The 14,790-nt window shown below is 39.4% G+C and overlaps 1 protein-coding gene across 2 annotated transcripts in view; it reads right to left on the bottom strand.

Annotated features, from left to right (window-relative positions):
- Positions 1 to 11,401, bottom strand: part of ankrd55 (ankyrin repeat domain 55) — a 31,067-nt gene extending 19,666 nt beyond the window's left edge. Inside the window, exons 1-5 of one of the 2 annotated variants that reach the window (XM_008102779.3) lie at positions 10,903 to 11,401; positions 10,732 to 10,803; positions 4,973 to 5,095; positions 1,782 to 1,912; positions 97 to 206 (exon numbers count right to left, since the gene is read on the bottom strand). In XM_008102779.3, coding sequence (XP_008100986.2) covers positions 97 to 206; positions 1,782 to 1,912; positions 4,973 to 5,095; positions 10,732 to 10,771 — 404 coding nt within the window. In that variant the 5' untranslated portion in view covers positions 10,772 to 10,803; positions 10,903 to 11,401. Of the gene's footprint in view, positions 1 to 96; positions 207 to 1,781; positions 1,913 to 4,972; positions 5,096 to 10,731 lie in introns of both variants that reach the window. The other variant, XM_003216208.4, reaches the window with a different exon arrangement.
- Positions 11,402 to 14,790: the final 3,389 nt, after the last annotated feature.

Here is a 14,790-nt window from a genome sequence, read left to right as displayed (position 1 = left end):
GTATTGTCTGCATTATACTGCAAAGATTTATCTGAACTGTCCAATTACTTCCTCAGCTGTAAAATGTTTATCTGTGACAGACTTCAAGAACCATACCTGACATTGGGATCGGCGGTGGCCGCATGCAGTGGTAATCTTCCATTTTTATCTGGGATGTTCTGTCTGGCACCATTTCTCAATAAAGTGACACAGCCCTCAAGCCATCCCTGAAAGGACATCAAAAAGTAGAAGGTCAAGATGTTATAATAAGGCTAGAGAAGCATTTCTTTAAATAAATATGCTAACCTGAAACAACTATGATATACATTTGTTTCAGCAATCAGTTTAAGAAGTTAAGGCTACTTATCTATGTCCTTGTTTTGGTGGATTGGTTTGTCTTTAATATTCTTAATTATCTAGGGGGGTTGAAAATGGACATGTATTTTAATGCAGAGTTACTGGATCCCATACTTTTGAAGCAAAAATGTGAGCCAAAAGAGAGTCAGTACAGTGAGTTGCATATTGGTTTAAGACCCTAGGAGACCAAATTTTGAATGCCTGTTTAGACATGGGATCCCACTGTGTGGCCTTTTGGAAGCACAATAACAGCAGCAAAAAATAGAAACCAAAACTGATACCATGCTTTAACTTTTGTACTTCTTCTAAGTTTGCAATAGAGATCTCCATTGTAAAATGAAGATATTAGCAGAAATGCTAAAACTTTGGAATGAATCAAACTGAAAGCTGGAAAAGAATAGAAAAAAAGTAAAATAGAAGTCAAGAAAAGATATTGTACTAGCAGTAGTGTTACGACAAACAAGGGAGAAGACTCAGAATGAATGGAACATAGTGGTGGTGTTATAGCAGAATCTAGTTGTTTCCATGCTACCATTTATACAAAGTGTTTGCGCACATTTAGCTTATAAAATATGCAGCATAGAGAAATATTTTATTTATATGTTTTTATAAACATTCTTACTGAATTAATTGGGTATTAACTGCTGTAATAATTATGTATGCACTCATTTATTCAACATTCCTCACCATGAAACACATCCTTTCTGTTCTGCTATCATCCCTTCCCGTAGTACCCTCCACACCCAGTTATTCTGTGGTTATTTTGAAATTCCCCAGAGATGTCTTAACATCACTTGATGGATTTCACACACATCATTAAAATTAGTATATGGAGGTAGTATTAGTATATACTCCCTCAAAAAACCAAATCGGCCAGAGGAAGAAATGCATATAAATAATCACAGTACATAAAGCATATAAAGTAGAGGAAGCAAAATATTGAACGGCAGTTCTGAAAAGGTTCTGATGTAAATACACAATTTAAAAAAGAGGGAAGAGATTGAAATAAGAGTCTTGTTGGGTTACAATTATGTTTTTGTTCCCTAAGTTTTTACATGTTTTTTTTTCTAAAAAGACTCAAGGTGAATTTCAACAGCACTGGTACATAAAATGTAAATGCATTTTATAATCCTAATTGGCCCTGTTGAATCAATGGAACTCATTTAACTACTAACAAATTCCAATTGATTTTATGTATCTACAGTATTTGAAACTAACACTTGGGATTGGGCATGTGCACAAAGCAGAGGAAAGAAAAAATTAAGCTGTAATAACAGAAAGGTTATAAATGCACAATTTTAGAAAAAAGAGATAAGAGACTCAAATAACAGGTTGCCAGCAGAGCTTTGGGAAACTCTAAAATTCTGTGAATGAGGCCAGACAATAGAATGCCTTGTCTAGAAGCACCCTTTCTAAGTGTAAATGTGAGAAGGAAAGCTGTATACCAGATAGGTCGCCAGGGTCAAACTGGTACGTCCACAGGCATCTTGAGTGTTGATATTGGCTCCCATCTTCAGCAGCAATTTGACTGTATCAAGTTGGCGTCCTGAGACAGCATGCATCAAGGGAGTACAGCCTTGGGAAGAAAAAAAAAGATCGTTGAAGTCATGAAAAAAAGAATTTTTATTTGTACAAAGAATGCATCGCTTCCTTCCAGGCTTTCCCAAGGTCACCCAGTGAGTTTCCATGCCTGAGCGGAATTCAAACTCTGCTTTACCAGGTAATAATTCAACACCCAAACCATTATACCAATCCATCTGTGGTATCTGTGATCTGAATCTGATCTGAATTTCAATGGATACCATGGACTGCCAGGAAAAGCAGGCTTGATACTAAGATACTTTGGACAGATCCTGAGATGACTAGACTTTGTGTAATATGACAATACTTGGCAAAGTGTAAGACAGTAAGAAAAGAGAAGATCCCCACTACAGGTAGATAGATTTAATCGAAGAAGTAATAGCTCTCAGTTTGAAAGACTTGAGCAGGGCAGTTGATACCCATGGCTCTTGGATCTCTCTCATTAATAAGGTTGCCATTAATTGACGTTGAGCTCAGGGCAAATAACAGCTCTATAGAATACATAGCAGTTATGAATGCATAACTATTGGTTATTTATTTGTAACTGTCTAACAGGAAATTGTTCTGTGTTGACCACCTTTGGAAGATAGGAGTGGGAAAGTAGATGTCAGTATAAAGTTTTAAATCCATAAATATGTGTGTTTCCAGGTGCAACGTAAAATGTTGAATTACCTATAAAATACTTAACCTGTTGCATTGTTTTTATTTGGCGGTTTTACTTACCATTATATTTCTGTTAAATGTTGGTTTGACCTGTGTAATGTTAAATGTTAATGATGTTTTTTATTGTGAATGTATTTTATTCTGTTTATTGTGGAAATTTGGGCTTGGCCCCATGTTAGCCGCCCTGAGTCCCTGCAGGGAGATGGAGGCAGGGTACAAAAATAAAGTTTTATTATTACTATTATACTAAAAGGCATAGAGGATGGTCATTTGAAGCACTGCCTACATCTATAGAAAGGTTCAGGAAAAGGAAAAGGTGTGGATCCTGAAGGATTGCAAGCAATGTGCCCTCTCCGATATCACTTCTGACTTATATGGACATGCCTTGGTCCTCAGATTGGACTCGGGGGCTCTGCCCATGTGTTTGCTGGTAAGATCTCTTAGGTGAGCAGCCATTGTAGACAAGATCTTTTCCGAAGTGAGTCCCATCCTTGAGGAATGACTTGTGATGTTTATTTAAATAGACTTTAAAGATCTGGTATCTGATACCAGTTTTTGAGTGAGCTGTAGTTTGTTCAACACTTAACTAATTTAGGGCTTGAGACATTGATAAGAAAGGAAGAACGCGTTTAAAGGAGGTTTAGTCATGTGTCATTTCAACTTTACATGTATTCAGTTAGGGGAATTTACTGTGTTGTATGATGTAATTTTTTCTGTCTGATTCATGAAATACAGTTCCAGTTTTTTGTTGGACAGCCTACCACAAATGTAATATTATGAATGTCACCCCACACTGCACCAACAGATCCCAGCCTTCAGCATATTGTGTAAAGAAAACAGAGAACTATTGTATGTCAACCAATCTTACTGTTGTCAGCCATGATCAGCCCATGTGCTTCATTGTTTTGACCTTCCTGCCCTTTTCTCTCCCCATACTTCTCTATTCTCTCCTCTGAGTCATCTTCCCCAATCTCCCATCTTTTCCATCAAATGAGTCTCCATTCTTCCAACATTTCAGCAAACATTACTTCTCAAGTACTTTAAGATGGGGGTATTTTAAAGATGAATACATTTTATATGGAAAGTTGCAAGCCACATTTGATGAAGTGAGTTGGGCTCTATAGCTAGAATCCTGTAGATGACATAGGTGGATGAAGCACCTTCTCCTAAGACATCTACCAGACTGCCATTTGCCATCATGTTGCCTCTTCCCCTGTGTATGTGAGATAGAATGTCTGTCTGTTTTCATCTTGTTGTGCCTTGTAAGCACTAAACCACTTGCCTCATGAATACTCTGCCATCCTAAAGGCCACAGAAATGTAAGGATAAGGTTATACATTTAAACCAAATGATAAACCAAACAAAAGGCTTCTCCAAGACATATAATTGTTAAAGGGAGAACAACTGCCCTCTTAATTGTTTAAATCAAGGTGTAAAGCATCCAAAGACACCAAGTTATCTTTCTAGGACCTCCACTGTAGCTCTATGGTCAGCTTCTGCTTGAAGTTGACCACAGTGATGTGCTAAAGGATCTAGAGTGGTGGTTCTCAGAACAAAAATCTGGTCCGCGAACTGCTTCCTCTTTATTTATTTATTTATTTATTTGTTTTATTTCCGCTCCTTTCAGCAGAGCTGACCATTGCATTGGCTAGACCACATCAGCTCTAGATTATTAAATATAGTTTTCTGTGGGCAAGCAGATGGCGATTACTGGATGCTGGAAACTAGAGCTGATGTGGTCTATCTGAATCAGCACCCCAAATAACCAAACCAAATCTAAAGTTGACCCAAAACTGATTCATAACCCTTTTGGTACTAATGTTGGAGAGTGGTCCCTGGTCAAAGTGTTCCCTGGTCAAAAAAAAGGTTGGGAACCACTAATCTAGAGATTTCTAGAGAAAACACCTTACTAGGAATCTATAGGTCCTCCAACAGAAATCTCTAGTTAATTTCTAGTAGACATTGACCACAGAATCACACTAGAAGACCAAGAGATTCTCGGAGAGGTCTTCTCTTGAGTAAAACAATTTTTAAAAAAATTCACAGTTTCACAATTTTCACGGGGATCCTGTGTCTCTAATATAGCATATGTATGTTGTTTGGCCACTTGTGAACACTGAATGACTTAGGTCTGCTTTTCATGCTATCATTTTCATGAAAGCATCAGACTAGGAAAGTGTCAGCTCTATAGGAATACATTATGATGCACAGGCACATCTGATGATTTCATGAACAAAGAAAAGGAAAGTACAAATCATTACCTCTTTTCTTCCAGTTACAAGAAAGGAAATAAAATCCAAATCTAATTCTCATGTTGAAAGTGATATGAAAAAGCTATAGGAGTTATAGGTTACCTCTCATGATAACCAACAATGATAAAAAGCTACTTTACCATCACTGTCACAGCATTCTAATATGGAAGGATCTTCACGGATGACAGAAGTCAAAGTATTGATATCCCCATTAGCTGCAGCTTGATACACCACAGTCAGGTCAATTTCCTCTGCTGAATCACCTGTGAAAATAAAGGACGCATAAAAGTAAATGATGCCCATTGCATGAGGAGGGAAGGCAATAAAAATACTAATAATATAAATACTGTAACCCTAAAAGGAAAAACAACATTTTTGCATGGGATTTATGATGACAACATGTTGCCAGGCAGCAGCATCTCATTTCCTGACATTTCAGGGACGAAATCTGAGGCTGGGGACTTTATCACACCAGCCCTTTGTCTCACATCAATAGTCCTGTTTGAACAAATGGAAACACCTCCATGTGAAAACAATCACTTTATCGCCTTCCACAGTGCTGTTTTGGTGATTCTTGGTTCTGGGCTTCTTTACTGACTCCACATTCCTAGCGGTGTCCACCCTACATGTGCACTGTTTATTCTGTGCCTCTTTTGCACAGTTTTGGCATGTCTTCCAGACCTCTTGCTGCTATTTCATTATTTTGGCATGGCATTCTCCTTTGCTACCACTATCCTGTTCTTGCAAGTGTCTGAGTATAGCAATCTGAACTACTGCTCTGCCATATATTTGTGTTGTCAATCGGAGCAGGGAGATATTGTAAATGTCACAGAAGCAGAAAAGTGAAGAATTGGGAGGAAGGTCAGAAGTATGTGAGAACAATTCAGATTAAAGAGTCCCAAATTTGTGAAACAGCTAAACATGTAATATGGCAAGCTAATCTTGGGGATGGGAACATTGCCCTGGGATTTGTACCTCTGGCTGTACAAGCACAGCATTTCTCTGAGGCTTTAGTCATAGATGTAAGACTTGGGAACCTGAGAGAACTATTAACTGCTGCAGAAAAACATTCAACAATAAAGCAGCCAATGCCAGTATTAAGTATAGACAGTCACTTTACTGTTTCTTTCCAAAACAAATCTGCCTTTTCATTAGGTAGAATGCGTTAAATGCCTTAGGTGACAGATGCTGATAAGTAGCAGCAAGGGGTTGGCTTAGTGACCTGCATGCTGCGAGGCCTGCTGTGTTCCCTCTAATTAGCCTGTTGCCTTCAGATATGGTGAAGGATGCTCTCCCAGCACCCTGTTGAAGAATAATCCAACTGCCAATGCTGTGGCTGACTTGATATACTACCTCATCATATGGGCTAATTTGCCCATTGTATGCCAGTCCCTATCTCCTTTTGACATAGAGCCAGTCCCATGACATACATCTACGTCCGGTGGGGCTCCATTGCAATAGGGGAGAGGAAGGGGCGAAAAGAGCAGAATATAAATGCTCTAAATAAAAATATTTAAAAATATATAACTGCATATACTGCTGCCACATATACTTAGCAACAATGGGGGGAAGCTGAGTGGCGGACACTTCCCCCTGTAGCATAGGGCCAAGGATATGTCAGGCAATGCGAGGCATGGGGCGACAGGTTCCCCACACTCCCTGGCTGACCCCCACGGATTTCCCACAATGCATGGCAAATCCATAGATTAATGTAATAATGCCCTATGTCCCCATCTACCCTAACCAGTTAAAGCAGTTTCAAATTACTATTGAAGAGAGTAGTTTCACTGTAAAACAAACCAAATGATTTGTACTCACATCTGACTTTTAAGAAAATATATTTAAAACCAGGATCAGCTTTTGGCATAACTGAATACCTGTCAAATAATCTAGTGGACTGGTTACCAGTCCCTGGAACCTCTAGTGCCAATGAAAAGGAACAAGAGCTGCAATTATTGCATGCTTCTGGACCTTACAATAAAGGCCGCTGGAATCACCATGGACCATGGCAAATCCAGTGGTGCCTGTCGGGGGGTATGGGGAACCCATCGGCCCACATCCCACATTTCCCGGTTTACCAGCATGCCAATCCCGGGGCGGGGGGGGGGGGGGAGCATTGGCTGTATGGCTTCCCCCCATTGCTTCTGGTGCAACATGGGAAGCCTTCCATGTTGCTGTCACACGGTATATGCCAGTTCCGCTATAGTTTACCCATGAAGCCCTGTTGGAAGTTCCTCTGCATCGTGGGATGGAAGCTGGCAGTCTCTGCGGATAAACTATGGCCGAACTGACATATGCCACCGAAGTAAGCTTCTTGATGTGGTCATTTGTTCCTTGTCTTTTGATGAAGTGTTTCCAGGTGGACGTAGGGGCAGAAGTGAGCAACTGAACAGTGAAAGAACCATGAAGGAGAGCATAGAGAGAAAGATCATGAGAGGGATATGCCTCCAGGCCCTGCAAAATACATGTGGACTAGTACTAGTATTGGATCCTGATTAACCTCCCCCAAATCACATTTTTTCATCTCTGGAGGTCTTTACGCAGAGATTGGAGAGGGATATTTCAGGAGTGTTTAGCTCTGTGTTTGTGCAGGCAGGAGATTAGACTAGATGGCTCTCATGGTTCCTTTCAAATCTAAGATTCTCTAATTTTGTCAGTTCTGTCTGTTTGCTGTACCTCTTACAATAGTTATCTTAAGAATCCTGTATTGTGCAGGATGTTTAGTGGCCAGAAAGGTTTTTCTGCCCTTCCCTTGAATATTATTTTCACATCTATCTTGTTCCATTACGTTGAAAATCTGAGTGTTTCTGTGTTCTCTTCTTGAACCGCTTCACTGGTCTGTGTAAAAGAGGAAACTCAAATGGTGGGGACAGTAGTAGCCTGTGGTTTGGTCCACCTCTGATTCATAGCTGTGAGAAATCCCCAAATGCCATAGCAACCAGCAACAGGGGTACTCATAGCTGTTGCAGTCTAGAGCTCCTATGGGATTTCATGCCAGTCTCCTCTGCTCCTCTTACGCTGAATAACATGACTGCAGTCCCTAGCACTGTCACACTGCTGCCGTGCTTTATGTGCTGGTAAATCAAAAGGTAACCTAGCAACTGTTTTGTCCTTTGCATCAGATGAAACTAGTGCGGCAGCCTTTGGCCAGGACTCAGCAGAAACACATGGTCTTTAGAAAGATGTATTCAGGTTTATGCCTTAGATAAACATATAGAGAAGGAAGGAGTTTTGCCACTTTTCTACTTCTGTTTTTGGATGTAAACCTATTCATCAGAGAATCTGCAAAAAACAAGCCTCCTATCCTTGCCTGTGAGATGCCCCATACAGAGCAGATGTCGCAGGTCTTTGGAGATGTTGTGATGAAACGTCTACAAAGAGCTGTATCTGTCAAGAGGAGATATCAGAGGCAGGGCACAGTCTTTCTGTTTCCCCTTTTTATGCAGCTGTTTTGAACATGGAGATGATCTTCTCTCTGCATGGGACTGTTGTTGGCACTCAGTGCAGGAGAAACAAGGACACAGATTGTTTTCCTTTGTTACATCAGCTGTAGAAAAGCACAACTGCTTTCGGCCCACCTGAAAAGAAACTGGATGCCATCCCATCTTACTGAACACTCACATGATAAAGAGGATAAACATGAGTGATGATCAATACACTGAGAGGCCAGGAAGAAGCAAGCACTGTAGTAATTGCTAACAAACATACTTGGAATGATTCAGACAAAGGGTTGATCATGGCATTAAATGCTCAGGAATGGTTGTAGGCATAATCGGAAAGACATAAGCACGGGTATTCCCTGGAGAGAACATCTGATAGAGAAGAAGCATTGGCTATTCTCCAGTTCTTTGGTCAAATAATGGAGAAAACTCCCAAATCTTGCCATCATTACAATGTATGCTTTTCACTTGTACATTGACAAAGGAAGTGAGAGAACGCACCACAAAAAAGAGGACAGAAGAAAGCACATGTGAAATGTATATGTAAACTTATAAATTCATACTTTAATTAGAAACAGTGCACTCTTCATCATAATGTGGATTGGAAAGAATGTGGTTGGTTGGTCTGTATGTTGTTCAGATGTTAACTGCTGATAGGCAGTTTGAAGCCCCTTGTTGTTTTCTTTCCCCATGGATCTTTCCCCTGTATGCCAGAGTTGGATTGGGCAGAGGACAAATAGGCATCAGTCCTCTGGAAAATAGACTGCATGGTGGCCATCTTCTATATTTTCACACACATTCCTGTCGTTTGGTGGGCATCTCACTAGCAGGAGTGTAGTAACGGTAGCTTATATCTTATTAATGAAGGGGAGTTCATGTCTCCCTGAATAGGTTTTTTTTTGCCATTAGGGGAGTTTTAGTGCTTTCAATGTATTTTGATGAATGGGCAGTTCTGGAAATTGTACCCCCAAATATTAATTTTGTTACAGTCTGGAAGGGAACTACCATGTTAGTCCTTATGCAAAGGGCTTTTGTGTTAAATGTCAGTTGCTGATGTGTAGCTATCATATTTACTAAACTAAGACTGCTTGATTGGTCAAATGAGAGAGGCAGGGCAACCTCTTTCTCAGTTGCCATGGATTTGTTTTGCATGGTGACAAAGAGTGCTCTAGTGATCTGATGGCTTTTGAAAAACAGATTTATGGAGGGCTGGCTGGTCAGTGGTTATGAACCGTATTCATTAGACATGGGCCATCTTTATTCTGAGACTGATTCCCTTGCGATACCGAGGACAAATAGTGTCTGACTGGCTCCTGCCAGAGGCAGAATGCTAGGCTAGGCATATGTTTGGTTTAGTCAGGCTGACCATTGCCTCAAAGACATTTAGATTTCATGGTGCAGGCAAATCCATACAGGCAAAGAAAATTTTACATGGAGGTGCACTCTTTACTGGACTAAAGGGAGAGAGAACTGACCACAGAAAATGCATTTGGAATTAACTATTGGATGGAAAAGCAAGTCATCTTTATCCTCATCATCGTGATGTTTCTTATTAGCGTTGGTATTATTTTTTAATATAGAGTACTACATATGAAAACAAGTGTATGGATACAGAAAAAACAATGACACAGTTGGGATTCAGTCAAGAGAATAAGCAGAGGGCATTCATTCAACTTTGTATTTTCTGGCATTGCACACATTCACATGGAGCTAAGATTTGGACCTGAATCTGTTTAGCTTACCTAACAAATGGTAACTTAAAATATTGAGGATGAAATACTGAGACTATAGAAGATTTCATTGACATCTTTGTGCAGGCATAGATTTGATCCAATGCCAGCATCTCCTATCAGGTCTTGCTTTAGTGGACATAGAAATCATATGAAAAGTTAGGAATTAAGAAAATTTAGGAAGTAAGCTTTTGGAATGAATATCATAAAGTAAATGAACAGGAAATATAGCTTGTTCTTTTAGAAGATTTTATTTCCATAGTAACCTTTTCTGGCGCAAATGCATCTTTTCTTTAGGAATTGCTGTGTATGATGGGGTGTTTTCACGGCAATCCTATCCCTGCAGTCAATTTAAAACACTGACTCTTATCCTGTAATTTCATAATCAGATATTTTAATAAGGAAATGTAATTTGTTACCTAACCCTCCCTCCCTAGGAAACTGGTTTGGAATGATGACTGTGTGCCACCTTTTGTAGAGAGAGGATTCCAAAGAAATGGAAGAAAATATTCAAATAATCATTATATTCACCTTTTATGTATCAGATGTAAATGTGCTCCAATAGACAGATTCTCCTTCCAAAATCAACATGTACCCATACTTGGCACTCAGTATAAAATCCATGTGGCCCCAAATTTGCCATACAGAATGTATAACATTCATAAGAATTCAACCAGCTCCAGTCAGATAAGCTTGAATTAATTTTAGTATGAACAATAAACAGCTTACCTTTCTGTTGATCAAACACTGATGAAGTGCTAAAATCCATTGCTGACTGTTTAGTGCATTGTTTCGTAGCTGCTGCAATGAAAGGAGCAATAGCCTGTATATTACGCCAGAAAACAACACATGGAATGATTGCTGTTACCAGTCTTCTTGCCTGGATTACTTTTTCTTTACCTTGGCAGGTTATCACAAAGGCAAATATGCTGCCTGTCACATAACAGGGACCGCATCTTTTGCTGGAAATTGTCCTTTAGAAATTGGCTAATGTATCATTGTTCTGTGGTGGAAAATCAGCCGCTTTGGTCCTGTATCTGAGAAGAACACTGCTGATATTGCAGCATCAGTGACAAGAACGCTGTGCTTAAACTGAGATCTGTGTGGATGAATGAGGATATACAATGCTAGACAGAGCATGTGCAAAGCTTCTGGTGCCATTTGGAATACTGATGTGTTCGTTAGACAGATGAAACAGCATCTGATATGGTTAAAGGAAGCAAGGATTTCTCTCTAAATTTTACTAAGATATATCTTGTCTCTGACCAGCTAATAACCTAGGTGTAATCCTATACATGTTTCCTTGGAAGCCTAGGTCTCCTTATGTTCAATAAGATTTATAGCCTTGTGTATGAGGGCAGCCTGTTCAAGTGTATGGATGGCGTCTGCTGGTGTGGAAGCCTTCAGTGGTCAGATGAATGGGCTGGTGCCAAGTAATGGGGGAGTGTATGGGAAAGACCTACACATCAGCACTGGGCTCTCTCTCTAAGAGGTTGAGGTTTCAATTATCTTTACTCCAGTAACCCTGCTTTCATATGCAGAATGATCTTGTGTTCATTGGGAATTTATGCATTTTTGTGTGTGAAGAAAAGCTTATACCTTTCTCTCTCTCATGTAATCTTGCTTTTCGGGCACAACTACGCTGACTATAGGTCAGTTTCAAACCAGTTTTGAAGAAAGCAGTTTCACTGTGCAGATGATTACATGGAACCATTCTGAGGCCCAGATGATGGTTGCACAAATCACAAAGGCTGGCCTTGAATCAGTTCCAGGATCCGCAATATCCACTGCTTAAAAGCCATGGAGAATGTTTTTTTTTTTTAAGTCCCCCCAGTGGGGGTTTCTATGTTAGCTTTGGGTGAGATTCGCATTCTGCAGAGACAATTTTGACCTGTGCTGTGGTTTATATTGGAGTGCGCTGATGCACATTAAGGACTTTCTTTCAGACTCCCCCCCCCCCTAATTTTGCTTATGCAAATTTAAAATCCTTACAGCATGCTGTAGCATACTTTTATGACAATTCTTACATTGTTTAGCTGCTGTACTTTAGTGATCAGCACTCTTTGGCAAAGAAGATCTTGTAAAATTACACCTCACATGATTCCATAGTATTGAGAAATTGCAGTTAAAGTGGTGTCGAAATGCATTCAACGTACAGTGCGGAGGTAGCTTAACTTGAACGTAAGTAGTACATTAAAGTCCCCAAATGTTATATTTTGAAGTTTTGGTTCAGGGGCAATATATCTCTGATCACAAAATGGTAGGAAGTATCTGTTTTTGAGCTTGCTTAAGAATTTGACTGATATCTGATAACAATAAGTAAATAATTTAAAGCAGAGGATAATTAAAAAATAAATTAGAATTTCTATTGCTTCTTTTGGGGAATTTGAAATGTCTGTTTCAAATCCCATTGCTGCTCTTCTTCCATTCTGTGTACAAAAACTAACTGGACTGACAACACTGAGGATGATTCAGTGTCCCCTACTGCATCTGAATGCCTCTGACTAGCTTAAGGGATGCAGTTTAGTAATACATTTTGAAAAGCAGATCTTCACTTAGACCAGTGGTTCTCAATCTGGGGTCCCCAGATGTTTTTGGCCTACAACTCCCAGAAATCCCAGCCAGTTTACCAGCTGTTAGAATTTCTGGGAGTTGAAGGCCCAAAACATCTGGGGACCCCAGGTTGAGAACCACTGACTTAAATAATCTCTATAGCAGCACCTATAGAGAGTCCAAAAATTGCAGGTATTTTGTTAATGCAAAATATTTTCTATCAATCTGCATCTCCGCCAGAGTCAGGTATTTTGTAAATCTTATATTTCTTATCAGCCAAGACCAAGAAACTCGAACAAAGTTTGGGTCACAACAGGAATAGTTTACATTGTTGCTGGGAAAATCCATTCCCCCCTTTTTAACTTTTGAGATTGAAAGTAAACTCAGAGGGGGAAAGAGAATGGCGATTGCATTATTGTCCCTGTTAGATTATGTTTTCACCCTTAAGAGCCCCAACTAATGACTGCAGAGAAATCATACAGCTCTCAGGTGCTACCTTCCAGCCTCTACACTGGGGTGACTGCCTCAAACCATGCTGGCTCCTGAAATAAGTTAAGATAGTATAATTACAACCATTTACACTGAAGCAGTAAAAGGCATTCCAAGATTAAATGGCAGTTTTGTCTGTCCGAATAGAATTGTGACTGCATTTAATATAATAATGATGATGATGATGATGATGATGATGATGATAACTTTATTTTTGTATTATTTATTTTATATTTTTATATTTATATTATTTTATATTTATATTATTTATTTTATATTTTTGAGAAACAACTGGAAAAGCTGACACGATATGAGGATTTAAAGATCAGATTACAAAGACTCTGGCACAAGCCAGTCAAGGTGGTCCCAGTGGTGATTGGCACACTGGGTGCAGTGCCTAAAGACCTTGGCCTACACTTAAACACAATCAGTGCTGACAAAATTACCACCTGCCAGCTGCAGAAGGCCACCTTACTGGGATCTGCGCACATTATTTGCCGATACATCACACAGTCCTAGACACATGGGAAGTGTCTGACGTGTGATCCAATACAACAGCCAGCAGACTGTCTGCTGTGGACTCATCTTGTTGTGTTTCAAATAATAATAACTTTATTTTTGTATCCCGCCTCCATCTCCCCAAGGGGACTCGGAGCTGCTTACATGGGGACGAGCCCGTTCAACATAGTAAGATAAAACAAATTAAAATACATACACAGTATCATAAAACAAAATAAAACAACAACAATTATAACAGCATAGCAATTGTGACAATATAAAAACAAGCTCAAACCAATTTATCTGAATAACTGAATCAACATTTTAAAGATGAAGTCAGGGAGTGACATGATTGTAATGCTTCAATGAGAGGGGAGATTTTTTTTAATCCATACTGGGGAGAGTCCTGGAAACAAACTGCAGTGGATACCAAGGATCCAGTGTATGGCCTTCATCTTCACCAGTCATGACTTTTAGAACCTAAAAGATTTTTAACCCCTGATAAACAAAATCATAAAATTGCAGGATAAGACCTCCCATTGTGTGCCACTAGAACCAAAGTGAGGTTGAGAAGACTATGCATTCTGTTTTACAAAGCAGACTCTTCAATTTGATGCATTCAAAAATGGAAGGGAAAGGGAAGAAAAAAAGAAATGTGGCAACATCTTTTAATTTTAGCATGAGCTTTTGTGGGTATGAAACCTACTTTTTCAGATGCGGTATTGAGTGATATTGAAGCTGAACTTACAAAGCACATTCATGCAGTTATAGGAGTGGGACAGAATCTTGCCCTAATTTTTCAAAGGGCTAGGTGAAGTGATACAGGTCTTTTAGACCCTTTTAGTGGTCAGTTAGTGTTAATGTATGAAATCAATAAATCTGCTTTATCAATTTCTCTGGATTCAAAAATCTTGCTGAGAATATTTAAATGTGCAGTAGTGTGGGCTCCTGCATTAATATAAGTAGCACGCTATGAAGCCATCTACTAATGGATTGAGATCTGTGAATATAATTTAATTCAGCTGTTTCTCTTTCTAGTCTTAATTTTTAATTTCTTTGATCAAGAACTGCGGCCTATAAATCTCTTACCATATGCCCTGAAGGATTTAAATGTTCTGCACCTCATTTTTGGGTATTGCCATTTCTAGTGTCAGACTTAGCATTCTTATTGAACATGCAATATTCCAAACTTCCAAGAGAGGGCAGAGTTCAATCAGCTCAGATTTTCAGTTTTAGAAATTCATATAA

The sequence above is a fragment of the Anolis carolinensis genome, chromosome 2 (assembly GCF_035594765.1).
Source record: "Anolis carolinensis isolate JA03-04 chromosome 2, rAnoCar3.1.pri, whole genome shotgun sequence".
Classification (NCBI taxonomy): Eukaryota; Metazoa; Chordata; class Lepidosauria; order Squamata; family Dactyloidae; genus Anolis; species Anolis carolinensis.
Note: the sequence above shows the minus strand (reverse complement) of the source record. Positions and strands in the feature narration are given on the sequence as shown.